The 14,787-nt window shown below is 35.2% G+C and overlaps 1 protein-coding gene across 11 annotated transcripts in view; it reads left to right on the top strand.

The window, feature by feature from the left end:
* crim1 (cysteine rich transmembrane BMP regulator 1 (chordin-like)) overlaps nucleotides 1-14,787 on the top strand; it is a 632,333-nt gene that overhangs the window by 341,671 nt on the left and 275,875 nt on the right. For 10 of the 11 annotated variants that reach the window (XM_088625109.1, XM_088625117.1, XM_088625114.1 and 7 more), the window contains one exon: nucleotides 11,692-11,874. In XM_088625109.1, coding sequence (XP_088481235.1) covers nucleotides 11,692-11,874 — 183 coding nt within the window. The remainder of the gene's footprint in view (nucleotides 1-11,691; nucleotides 11,875-14,787) is intronic. The other variant, XM_088625112.1, reaches the window with a different exon arrangement.

The raw sequence follows: 14,787 nt of genomic DNA, 5'->3' as shown, positions 1-14,787 counted from the left end.
AACGCGTGTGAAGGCCATAAACAATATTAATTTTGGAACGTAAACATACAGTATATAGCTGGTCTTGGTACTTTAAAGAAAAAAATACACACCAGTATTCCATTTCTCCCTAAACATTGTAAGCTTCGAAGTCTTTAACTAACGTGATACCGGAGTCAACAAGCATACTTTTAGAATTTGATTAAAAGGGAATATAATATGGAATCGCGTATCTAAAGAATTTAATAACGGTATGATTATATCCGTGTACTGCGGCAGAGCTATGTAGGGCTGTTTCGCCTGCCTGATCATGTGAGCTCTCTTGTAGCCTACTGGTCTAGGTGCGTGACTACCAACTGGTAGGTTGTGTGTTTGAATCCAGCTGGTGCTGGACTTTTCATTTTTATTTATTTATTTTTTAATCGCGTAACATAAACATATTACCGTATGCAAACTGTACTGTATACAGTATGTATATGTATATTTAATGTCTTAACTGTGCCCGTTTAATTGAATTAAAAAAAAAATATTTAACACGAACATTAAGCTGTTTACATCTTCCGCCTGAGAACAGTCACCCGTTGCTACCCAACGCAGAATGGTGATTGGCTGACACCATCTGACACCCCTCTGATTGGAGAAAAAAGACGTGCTGGTTTGCTATACCAGGAAGAGGATTTCTTTCTATTCAAAACGTGTATTTTAAAAGTTTAAGAAGTAAAAACCTTACAGCGTACACAGATTTCTAAACTGATCAGGATCATTATCTTTGTCTTATGCATAATAATGTTCACCGCTCTGTCCAGCAAATTAATAATAAACTTTATTTTATATAGCTTTTTAAACGAATAAGTAATTAGATTGCTCATAAACCTAATCACTTGCTTTTTCTTTTTATTTAGGCTCAGATTTCAACTATAGATCGTATTATTAATAACCATAATAACAACCAACCAACAAAAACAACCATATAAACATAATACCAACCAAAAACATAGATAACAACCACAATACAAAATCAAATAATCAAACCATTTTACACTCGCAAAGTCCTCCAATTATCATAACCCCGCCCCTTATGCAAAACCAAACCTTCCTCCCATCCCAGTTTATCCTGTTTATCATAAACAAAATCCACCTCAATTTTCAACATAAAGCATTACACAAAATCAATACCTCAACACTCCATACTCAACAACGATAATTCATAAACAGCCAGAACATGTAACTACACATTCCCAAACATACCTACTTTCCATAGCCCCGCCCCTTATGCAAAACCAACATCCCTCCCCTGTTCTCTCTCTCCCCTGGCGGTTGTAATTGTTTTTATTTTCAAATAAATTTTAGCAAAGTCATGTATTTTAAAAATCTTAAGATTTTTCTATTTATGTCTTTATTTAGTGGTTTCATTAGTGACAAAAGCTTAACTTTCTTGGAAAAATGTCTTTTATGTAAACCATGTTTGCTATTAATTCATTCAGGGCTAAAATATGTTCATTGTCTTCTAATGAAAGAAGGGTTCCTTTCGCCGTAGTCGGGAGCCTAGCCTTTAACTAGTAAGTACTGTATTTACTGGGTTTTTGAGGGGGGGGGGGTGTCTTTCGCTGGAAATCTCGCCTCCTACTTTGAAAATACCCGTGAAACCGGTTCAATTCGTCACAGCCAGCACTCCTGCAGAGAGTTCGGTTGTACAGTACTTGCAGTGTATACAGTACACACGTTATGCTCTTCGTTAATGTCTGTGAAGTTTTATTTAATCTCTGAGCCATACTGATTCTTCTGGAAGCCAGTTTCCGCCAGCGAGTAAAAAAAAAACACACTATGGTATTCTCTCCAATGCAGTGCAGTTAAAAACATACCTCTGATGCTGCTCCTAAATGAATATCGTTTATGACCATCAGAAGCTTTATGCTCCTTTTCTTTTTTCCAGTGGATTGAACAGGGAGAGGCATTTCATGATGTACTTTTCACTGATGAAACAACAGTGGCTCTGGAACAGTTTTCAACCAAGTCGTTTTATAAAAAGGGGAGATATGTACACGTTACTGAAGCTAAAAGTTTAGCCTTTGTCACTAATGTAAACACTAAATAAAGACATATAGAAATCCCTACGTTACAGACTGTATATGGCTGGTATTGGTAGTTTAAAGAAAAAATACACACAAGTATCCCACTTTCTCCCTAAACATTTTTAGGATCAGAGTCTTACATGTGGTTATTTCGAAAACGTTTGTACGTGCTCCTTCTTACCATGTTACTGTTTACCGTTACTGACCATATTAAGTTTAAGTGCCTGTGGGCACTTTTCCTGTCCGTGGGGGAAGTGCCCGCGGTCATTTAATTAGGAATAAAATCTTAGTTATCTTTCTAGTTCACAGGTTTGCATGCATAATTTAATTTTGAAAGCCACTGAGACATCAGGTACTACTGTTGTATTTATGAAAAACAAACAAAACAAAAAACATACTAACAACTGTGCCATCCTACTCCTTAGTTAATACATTTTATTATTCATAAACAGTTAACATTGTTAGCAAAATATTTTGAATTATATTTAACCCTATTTTTTCTTTAGTTTTGTATTTAACTTATTATATGATAGTCAGACTTAATGTATATTAATGTATATTTGAACAATGAAAATATATTTTTACAAGATTTTACATTAAGCACTTAAAATTAATATGGTTAATAATAGTAAACTGTAACATGCTGTAACAAGATCGGTTAAACTTCGAAGAAAATCCTTTCAGAGAAAATGTTTCAGGTGTGAAGAACAAACCTGTTCCCACACACCCTGCCCCCACTACCATTAGAATATACACAAACATTTTAGCGTTTCATTCTGAGCAGAAGACCCTCACACCTGAAGAGTGCTGGCTGTGACGAATTAAACCGGTTTTACAGGTTTCAATCACAGATTGGGACTCAGTAAAGTAACACACAGCGCCACTGGATTTGATAATACTGTACCTAACCAAAATCCGCAATATGGAAACAGAACCTGTGTAATTGTTGATAGATGATGTACTCGTAACATTTTTTCAAGACGAACTACAACATTTAAAAAATGACTTGTATGTACTTGCTATCTCTAATCAATCCACGGGTTCCAGCACAAAACGAAACTAAAACGCATACCGTTTAGCGCTTCTTATTAGTTGCTCAAAAGTAATTTGACCGTATGAAATGCATAATATAAACCTAGAAACATATACGTGAGCAGTACTTAAGCACTGTAGTATTGGTGTTAAGACATACCTCTCAAATACTGTAAATCAAGTTAAAAATATCTCAAGACCGATTCTGGTCGTAATGAAACCATGTTTCGTGTATGTTTTCTTTTTCATCTTGAAATAACTCATTTCTAAATACCTTTTTCACTGTTAACATCCTGTAGCAACTTTGCGACAAAATATACACTCTGACAGTTCATCCTGCTACCAACATTAAATAAAACAAATCTTAAGATTTCTATATTTATGTCTTTATTTAGTGGTTTCATTCGAAGCTTACAATGTTTAGGGAGAAATGGAATACTGGTGTGTATTTTTTTCTTTAAAGTACCGAGACCAGCCATATACTGTATGTTTATGTTAAGATTTCCCTTCAGTGGTAAAATTAGATATGAATATTCAATACTTAAACGGGCACAGTTAAGACATTAAATATACATATACATATTGTATACAGTACAGTTTGCATACGGTAATATGTTTATGTTACGCGATTAAAAAATAAATAAATAAAACTGGAAGGTCCAGCACCACCATTATGTTTATATGGTTGTTTTTGTTGGTTGGTTGTTATTATGGTTATTAATAATACGATCTGTAGTTGAAATCTGAGCCTAAATAAAAAGAAAAAGCAAGTGATTAGGTTTATGAGCAATCTAATTACTTATTTGTTTAAAAACCTATATAAAATAAAGTTTATTATTAATTTGCTGGACAGAGCGGTGAACATTATTATGCATAAGACAAAGATAACGATCCTGATCAGTTTAGAAATCTGTGTACGCTGTAAGGTTTTTACTTCTTAAACTTTTAAAATACACGTTTTGAATAGAAAGAAATCCTCTTCCTGGTATAGCACACCAGCACGTCTTTTTTCTCCAATCAGAGGGGTGTCAGATAGTGTCAGCCAATCACCATTCTGCGTTGGGTAGCAACGGGTGACTGTTCTCAGGCGGAAGATGTAAACAGCTTAATGTTCGTGTTAAATAATTTTTTTTAATTCAATTAAACGGGCACAGTTAAGACATTAAATATACATATACATACTGTATACAGTACAGTTTGCATACGGTAATATGTTTATGTTACGCGATTAAAAAATAAATAAATAAAAATGAAAAGTCCAGCACCAGCTGGATTCGAACACACAACCTGCCGGTTGGTAGTCACGCACCTAGACCAGTAGGCTACAAGACAGCTCGCATGATCAGGTAGGCGAAACAGCCCTACACAGTTCTGCCGCAGTACACGGATATAATCATACCGTTATTAAATTCTTGAGATACGCGATTCCATATTATATTCCCTTTTAATCAAATTCTAAAAGTATGCTTGTTGACGTATCCGGTATCACGTTAGTTAAAGACTTCGAAGCTTACAATGTTTAGGGAGAAATGGAATACCGGTGTGTATTTTTCCTTGTGATATTTTAAGCTCTAGTTGAATGATAGGTGTCGCATTTTAAATCATTCTCGTAGCTAGAAATTATGAAACGCCCTGTTAAAAGCAAGGAAGTTTTTATGCCCCGTTGAAGTAAAACAAAATGCCTGACAAAGTATGGCTTGGACAGATTCCAAGTGCTTGTACAAATGTGCTAAAGAAATTATACTTTGAGTATAAAGCTTGTCCAAAGTCATCCATTATTAATACTATTAGTAATATCTTCAGTAAAGGCTTTGATGCATAAATATTTCTGATAAAGGTAGGTTGTGTACTTTTGTCCAACTGAGCAATCTTGCTTTCATAAAATATACCAACATTTGAATGACTGATGATTAACATGCTGTAATACACAGTTCAAAATTAAAGGCTCGAATGCTGTACATGAGAGGTTTAGCTCCCCCTGGCGGTTTTACAAAGCGACGCCGGATAGCTAGTCACGTGACACACGTGATACCGCGTGATACCCCGGTGGGCGTGTCGCGGTATGCCGTGAAATACCTCACCCATTTTGAATGGCTGCATCTGTAGCTATCTAATGTCCTGTTTTTTCTTAACACTCATTTTTACATACTGTAGTTTGAGTCTTTGTGTAAGCTGTGAGCTCTTTTCACTTCTTAATTAAACATTTGAAACACTTTAATTTTGTAAATGCAACACGCATTCTGTACAGAAATAAAATAATGTTTTCTATAGGTGTTAAGCAGATTAGCAGTTTACTGACAAAATAGTGCATCGTCCACTGTCCACCACTGCCGAGTGACATAACTTTAATATAAGCAAGATCTTGTACCTGGTGCATTTAAAAAAAAAAAACTTAACTTGAATTAATCAAATCCCATGTGTGAGTTCATAATGCCAGAATTACGTACTATCCCTACGTCTGCGAAATACCAGATCATCTACTGTAAAGCTTTCTGTGCTTTGTTTGTGTATATTCCAATCGCAGAGGGGGCAGAGTGTGTGGGGAAATGTTTAGGTTGCAATTGGATTGGGGATCTGTATTCTTCACACCTTGAACTGAGTCACCTCTTGACTGAGAAAGCTTTAGAGAACTTAACATTTTAATTTTCAACAAATTATAAATATGACGTTTACATTGGCGTTTTTCTCCTGATGGTAACTGTAACAAATTGTCACATCCTTGAAAAACAATCATGACGTTCTCATCCAATCTGAGGTTTGACGTTTTTTTTTGAAACCATTATCTTGACATGCAGTAGTGAAGTAGCTCACCGAATTTGATACATTATAAATAATATCTTCTGTGTCACATTAACATTGGAATTTTCTTACAAGTATTAAAAGAGGTGATACACAACATGTCTCCTTTATAACTCTTCAGTTTACAGAGATATTCCGCAAGAGCCACACAACATTGTCCAATAATACTCTTCTTGTGTCTAATTTCTAGTTTATCAGGATTTGCACGATAAGTGTACAACACAGATTTGAGTCAGAGTGTCTGTTAATAAAACAGAGCACCTCCCAATACATATAACTACTGCATGATTTCTTTATCTGTTTCAGCTGAATGAGGGGAATTACTGTAAATCAGTCAGAATCTCAGAGTGCCAATTGTAAAAATAACCCTTCTTCTCTTCCTTTGTTTAACTTAAAGAACTTTGTGAAGAAATCCTTAATCACAATACCATCACTTAATTTATCCAGATACACAAGTTAACTCCAGAGCCAACAACAAGCTATAATATTGGACTATTTTTTTGTATTCACTATATAAGAAAAAAACTAAGGTAATACTCTGACCGCGCTTTGAAACATTCAGTGCAGTGCTTTGTCCATTACCACTACAAGGACAATACATTAAAAAAAAAAGAAACGGATGTCAAAATGTTACCAAAATGTCCACCTGTGATATTTTAGCTGCTTTGTTACATGATTCCATATTCATATAAGTATCAAGTAATGGTAAATCACTACAACATTTATCTTTTTACAATAACAGCAAGTGATGTTCTTACTACGTATTCTTAGAAAAGGATAAAAAAAGGTTGTGTACTTTTGTCCAACTGGGCAATCTTGCTTTTATAAAATATACTGACTTTTTAATGGTTAATGATTAGAATGCTCTAATACAGTGGTTCTCAAACTTTTTGGACCAAGTACCACCCCTAATCCAACCAAAGCATCCAAGTACTGTACCACCTACAAGTCATCATCTCATAGGAACCCCAGAAATTCTCAATGACCAACATGAGTGTGCGTGCACACACACTCACACATACATATAATAAATATTATAATAATAAACTTTATTTGATATAGCACCTTTAAAGGTGGCTTCTCAAAGTGTTTTACAGAAAAAAAACATTAACAACAACTAATAAAAAAGCACCATTCCAGTGAGAGGGGTGAGCCTGTTTAGTTGAGCAAAGCAGATGTGAATTAATTTTTTTAGCCTTGATACAATTCAAAACGGAGTCTTAACAGATTTTAAATCGTCGGGCATTTTCTTGATGGCAAAGGTCTCGCGGTGGATGTTGTAATGCGTACATTAATTTCTGGAGCAACCTCTCTAATTCGTGCAACTACACCGTTATGTCGGCTTGTCATTGATCTAGCACCGTCTGTACAAACTCAGACGCATTTTATCCAGTCGAGTCCATTCTCTACGATAAATTCATTCAGAAGCTGAAATATGTGCTCTCCTGTAGTTCCTGTTGGTAGCGGTTTACAGAACAGAAAGTCTTCATGGGACATGCCCTCAAACTCGTATCTAACGTTAACAAGCAAATTTTCCAAATCGACTACAGACTCATCTAATTGCAGTGAAAAACATCTGCTCATCCTAACGCGCTCTATCAGTGTACTTTTGATATAATCCTTCATTTCAATAATTCTATGAATGACTGTGTCTTTCGGGGGGGGCAGCAGGTCGAGCTGTTTAGCAGCTTTTCCTCTACACATAATACGTGTCAGCTCTTTTGCCAACGGTAAATAAGATTCTTCAAAAATAGTGTAACTTACCTGCTTTAGCAATACGCAAGCTTGCATTTTTCCGCGTTTCCGTTTTTATTTCCGTATTTATTTAAAGTTTTTATTTCATGCGCATGGGATCGAAACACAGAGACGCTCGGTGTATTTTTCTCAAATTAGAACAGTTCTTAAATATTTTTCTGTTATCATGCTTTCGTGTGCTCACAAGATTACCTGCGTTCATAGCACGTATTTCTATGCATTCCTGTGTTTACAACGTTGGCATTGTTCCAAAATCACGCACATTTTCCTTTCTCCCTATTTGCTGGAGATACAGTAGCTTTTCTTAAATACAATTGGTCACTTGCATCCGTAGCACGCATTCCTATAGAGTGGTATAGAATTACAGAGTATCTCTTGTGTCCACTGAAGTATTAGCGCGCACTGTATCGTAGTACGTAGGCTGCGTATTCGACACGTATTAAAATACAAAATATGAAAACCCGTCCCGATTTTTCAGCGCACACGACACAGTTCCAGGGTCATTTGGCGTACCACTTGGCAGCACGCCACGTACCACTGCCGGTACGCATACCACAGTTTGAGAACCACTGCTCTAATACACAGTTTAAAATTATTATAAGTCTAAAGAGTATACAACTTAAATTCTTAATTGGAAAAAGATTGTCCCTCTGCAGTGACGGGAATTTGAAACTGGGAATTTTCCTGCAACAGCTCAAATGCTGTACATGAGACGTTAAGCTTTATTAGCTCCACCTGGCAGTTTAACAAGGTTTTACAACGTGCTTCTGGATACCATTGTCATAATTCAATTTGCATGTTGTTTAATGCGGTATAATGTACCATACCTACCACATTTTAACGCAGCGTACTTCGCACATTTTGAATGGCTTGATCTGTACAAGTTTAGCAGCATAGAAGAAAAATTAAATGCCGATGTAATTTTATGATTTTTTATTGATGTTTTCTTACTACTAGTTAAAATTTAATTTAGAAATCTTAAAACCTAAATGTATGTTCATCTACTTCTATGGCATATCTCTTGACATAATCTTCAAATAAATCCCATGGAGTATATCATAATCTTCCTGACTCTACAGCAGTAATACAATAGACCATGATGTTCAAGGCCGTTGCACTACAACACAGGCACTTCAGCGATGAAAGATGTTTAATACCTTGGGTATCGTATTTAAGTATATCCTTTTTAAAAAAATATGCAGTGGATAATTTCTTAATTGTAATATTTTAAATGTTTTGTGTTGTTGGCAGAAATATTAGAAATTATTCATACAACAGTGTTAGACAGTAAATTACAGTAAAAGAGGTACTGAGAACTGGGGAAAAAAAGTTTTCTACCCAAAAAGTATATTAAGCCTGAACAATTTGATGGTCCTTTAGAGTGACAGCAAATGTGTGTTCCAGAAATCTAAGCTGCTTAAATATAAGAAAACAAACTACTCTTAAGACTGATGATTTTCTAGCCATCTGTTTTGAGATTATTCTGTAAATTGTAGAACAACTTGGCACTAAAGTTTGTGAATGTAAAGAATGTAAATAACTTCAATGTTTCATTTAATATCATACTGTACTTCATACGTACCAAAGAACATAACAAGCAGCAGTAGATCTGTGGGCTTATAAATGGAAGATTGTGAAATTCAATCGTAAGTGTGTCACTACTATTATACCCTTGAGCAAATTACCTCATTCAGTTTGCTTAAATGACCAGGTGTATAAACGTATACAAATCTAAGTTGCATTGGATAACAGCGTAGATCAATTAAATAATAATACAGGACTGGGTGACACTGTTGTATGGTGGTTAGAGTTACTGCCTCACAACGTCTGTGTGGAGTTTGTGTGTTATACCTGTAGTAACAAACAAATAAGTTCTGGACCCCGAGATGAAGCTGATAAAGTGAGTATTATTATATGCAAGGAACAATATAATCAAAGAATTGTTCAAAGTTATAGCTGTTGAGCTCCAGTTTATATAGCAAACTTCAACCATTTCTGACGCAAATCGTTACCATGGTAATGGGGGGAAGCCACCTGTGTTTGGACATTCTCAAGACCTTGAACACTTTGAATGGCTGGTTTTATCTTCCCATAGTTAGGGAGTCTCTAACTTGCACTTGAAATCTCTTATCAGTTTACTCTTATCCCTGCTGTAACCCAAAAGTGCTGAAGCATGGTATCTTTTGTACCAAGTGAAGTCTTTCTGCAGAAAGAAATCATTTACCCTTTTTTCACATCTCATATCTTTCTTCATACCCATGGGTGCCTTGGCTATCAATGGGTGTTTTGGTTTCCTACCATTGTCCATATGGTTAATAGTGTCTTCATATTGTCCCAGACAGTTTGTGTGTATAACATACAGTGGACTTGTCCAGGTTGTATCCTACCTTGAGCCCATTGTCTTCCACCTTAGGCTCTGGTTCTGGTTGTTAGTGAAATTGGATAATAAAAGACAGTTTCTGTGTGTAATTATCTGTCTGACATTCCAGATTCTAATTTGCTTATAAAAGTCTGATGATGGACTGAATTCTTTGGACTAAAACGATTTGCATACTCACTGCTCCTTTCCTTCTCATGTTTATACCTTTTGTATTTATATATGTTTTCACACTTAAACTCTAATAAAGTTAACTTTCTGTCGTTTCAGTTCTTGTTGACCATCTTTCAGTGGTCACAGATAAAACAAGTTATGAAAATGTTTCATTAAATTGAGATGTTACAGTAACATGAAAGATACCATTCATAAATGTGATTGTTTTTTCATTCTATTATGTCTTTGTGAATGCACATATAAAATAATTTTCTAACAAAAGCAGATTTGAAAAACAAATGAGAAAAGCAATATTACTTTTGAGGAACAAATGAGCAAAGGTGCTTAGAAAAATGCTTGCTTTATGAATTTCTGTTGTTTTTGCTTTATGCCATTTGTCAAATAAATTGTTTTGCTTGCTGGTTTGTTGTGTACTGTAAAATCAATCGATAGAAACCAGTCTTGCACCCTCGTAAAGCTCACCATATCCCTTTACATTACCATGGTGCTATGCAGGACAATAACTTAATGATGTACTAATTACATTTGAGTTAAAGATCTAGGTAATACAAGAGCAAATGCAAAAACATTGTAAGTCACAGAAGTAAATGACACTCATTACTTTTCCATGGGATTGGTAATTGTGGAGTTGTTCATGTAATAAACATCATCTGAAGCCCATCATGCCTGCTTTTGTTTGCTTTTTTTATACAGTATTTACTGTAAGTCCCTGGGTGGGAAACCAATTGTTTAAGATCATGAAGCATTTATATTTGTTTTCTGTAATGACACCTTGAGAAGGGAGAGGCAGATAGTCAAATTGAGTTTATGGCTTCCATCCAGCGTTCCTTCCAGCACTGCTGCATTTGAAACTGATTCCAGAGGAGTAGGGGCCTCATAGGTTCTAACTAATGGTCTGCAGACACAAAACAATAATCACTCTTAATTCTTTATGAAACAAACATTGAAAAAGAAATGAGCTGCATTACTGATAGAACATGTGCTGGCACCCGTGTCTGATAAATATTATTAAAAATCTACCTACCATTCTTGTAGAGAAGTCTTTTCTGACAATCGCTTCCTGGTAGTTTCATTAGGGACCTGAAAACACAAATTATGATTATCCAAAAATGAGTTACACTTCTTATCCTGTTTTTGTTTTCGGTGCAAAGACTGAAATATATAACTCAGTTGATATATACTGTCATAAGTCAATTCAGATGGGAGCAGTAAAGCTGAGATATATGATAATAACCTTTACTGTTCTTTCAATACCTTATGAAATGCCAGAATATGTTTTTAACTACTTACTGTATTTTAGAAACTGAGAGTGACAGGTTTTACTACTTGAAATTACTTGAACCTTCTCCTGAGCTATTCTCAATGTGAAAACTTCTATACTTTAAAGAAAAAATGTTCAGGGGGAGGTTTGAAGAAAAATAGATCTTTGCTATTTAGCATAATTGAAGAGTTGTTTTTGGGTCTTGTCTATCTCATCTGCATGTTTTCTGTTGTACTTTACAGAAACCAAGCCAGCCTGTATTTTCAATGGTGTTGAATATTATGATGGCGACATGTTCCGTATGGATGCCTGTCGCTTCTGTCGTTGCCAAGGTGGTGTCTCCATCTGCTTCACTGCACAATGTGGCGTGCTGCACTGTGAAAGATCTTATGTTCCTGAGGGGGAGTGCTGCCCTGTCTGTGAAGGTAACACATCCCAACAATATGGGTCTTTAACCCTCTTTTATGCCTGTAGCCTTTGTCAAAATCCAAACAAAAGGCAAACCATGTGCTCATTAAAATTCATACTGGGGCCACTATTAAGTACAAAAGAAGATCGAAGAGCCTAAATCAGTAGTAAAGATCCATAGTAATAGTAATAGTAATTCTAAAATTAAGAATTGAATTATTATTAACTCTCTTGTATTAAAGAATTAATACAAATTACAGTATTTATTGTACTTCAGTTTTTAGTTAAAGTCTCAAGATTTTAGGACAGCTGGCATAGAGAAGTCCAGGTTTTGAAGAAATCTGAACAGCCTTTCTTTAATACAGTAAATGACAAAATAAATGCCAACATTTTGATGTAGCCACGAGTTACAAATCAGAGATCCCCAATTATTAATAAGGTGGATTCACTTGGGGGTACAATCATAAACAACTGTTTTTTTGTACTTTACAAGTTTACAATTAAAACTTTTTGTTTAATGTGTAACTTCAGGAAGAATCAAATAAATGTTGATATGGAAGTATTTTTACCTTGCCCAAGTGTGTGCTTAGTAGTAGTAGTAATAATAATAATAATAATAATAATAATAATAATAATAATAATAACACATTAGATTTTGTATAGCACCTTTAAAGGTGGCTTCTCAAAGCGCTTTACAGAATGACAACAACAATAACTAAAAAGAATACACAAGATAAAAACACAATTACAGTATACAGAGGAGACCGTGGATGGTGATACTAAGAAAAGCAGAGGGGTGAAGAATGGAACAAGTTAAGTAAAGGCTCTTCTAAAGAAGTAGGTTTTGAGTCTGGATTTGAAGGAGTTTAGAGAAGGTGACTCTCTGATATCCTTGGGCAGAGAGTTCCAGAGCTTGGGGGCACAACAGGAGAAGGCCCTGTCACCCATACAATGTACAGATGTGTGTCACGTGACTAGCTATCCGGCGTCGCTTTGTAAAACCGCCAGGGGGAGCTAAACCTCTCATGTACAGCATTCGAGCCTTTAATTTTGAACTGTGTATTACAGCATGTTAATCATCAGTCATTCAAATGTTGGTATATTTTATGAAAGCAAGATTGCTCAGTTGGACAAAAGTACACAACCTACCTTTATCAGAAATATTTATGCATCAAAGCCTTTACTGAAGATATTACTAATAGTATTAATAATGGATGACTTTGGACAAGCTTTATACTCAAAGTATAATTTCTTTAGCACATTTGTACAAGCACTTGGAATCTGTCCAAGCCATACTTTGTCAGGCATTTTGTTTTACTTCAACAGGGCATAAAAACTTCCTTGCTTTTAACAGGGCGTTTCATAATTTCTAGCTACGAGAATGATTTAAAATGCGACACCTATCATTCAACTAGAGCTTAAAATATCACAAGGAAAAATACACACCGGTATTCCATTTCTCCCTAAACATTGTAAGCTTCGAAGTCTTTAACTAACGTGATACCGGATACGTCAACAAGCATACTTTTAGAATTTGATTAAAAGGGAATATAATATGGAATCGCGTATCTCAAGAATTTAATAACGGTATGATTATATCCGTGTACTGCGGCAGAACTGTGTAGGGCTGTTTCGCCTACCTGATCATGCAAGCTGTCTTGTAGCCTACTGGTCTAGGTGCGTGACTACCAACCGGCAGGTTGTGTGTTTGAATCCAGCTGGTGCTGGACTTTTCATTTTTATTTATTTATTTTTTAATCGCGTAACATAAACATATTACCGTATGCAAACTGTACTGTATACAGTATGTATATGTATATTTAATGTCTTAACTGTGCCCGTTTAATTGAATTAAAAAAAATATATTTAACACGAACATTAAGCTGTTTACATCTTCCGCCTGAGAACAGTCACCCGTTGCTACCCAACGCAGAATGGTGATTGGCTGACACCATCTGACACCCCTCTGATTCGAGAAAAAAGACGTGCTGGTTTGCTATACCAGGAAGAGGATTTCTTTCTATTCAAAACGTGTATTTTAAAAGTTTAAGAAGTAAAAACCTTACAGCGTACACAGATTTCTAAACTGATCAGGATCGTTATCTTTGTCTTATGCATAATAATGTTCACCGCTCTGTCCAGCAAATTAATAATAAACTTTATTTTATATAGCGTTTTAAACAAATAAGTAATTAGATTGCTCATAAACCTAATCACTTGCTTTTTCTTTTTATTTAGGCTCAGATTTCAACTATAGATCGTATTATTAATAACCATAATAACAACCAACCAACAAAAACAACCATATAAACATAATGGTGGTGCTGGACCTTCCAGTTTTATTTATTTATTTTTTAATCGCGTAACATAAACATATTACCGTATGCAAACTGTACTGTATACAATATGTATATGTATATTTAATGTCTTAACTGTGCCCGTTTAAGTATTGAATATTCATATCTAATTTTACCACTGAAGGGAAATCTTAACATAAACATACAGTATATGGCTGGTCTCGGTACTTTAAAGAAAAAAATACACACCAGTATTCCATTTCTCCCTAAACATTGTAAGCTTCGAATGAAACCACTAAATAAAGACATAAATATAAAAATCTTAAGATTTGTTTTATTTAATGTTGGTAGCAGGATGAACTGTCAGAGTGTATATTTTGTCGCAAAGTTGCTACAAGATGTTAACAGTGAAAAAGGTATTTAGAAATGAGTTATTTCAAGATGAAAAAGAAAACATACACGAAACATGGTTTCATTACGACCAGAATCGGTCTTGAGATATTTTTAACTTGATTTACAGTATTTAATAATAATAATAATTGCTTACACTTATATAGCGCTTTTCTGGACACTCCACTCAAAGCGCTTTACAGGTAATGGGGTCTCCCCTCCACCACCACCACTGTGCAGCAT

Source organism: Lepisosteus platostomus, chromosome 3, assembly GCF_059453375.1.
Source record: "Lepisosteus platostomus isolate fLepPlt1 chromosome 3, fLepPlt1.hap1, whole genome shotgun sequence".
Classification (NCBI taxonomy): domain Eukaryota; kingdom Metazoa; phylum Chordata; class Actinopteri; order Semionotiformes; family Lepisosteidae; genus Lepisosteus; species Lepisosteus platostomus.
The sequence above is the reverse complement of the archived record's forward strand: the minus strand, read 5'-3'. Positions and strand labels throughout refer to the sequence as shown.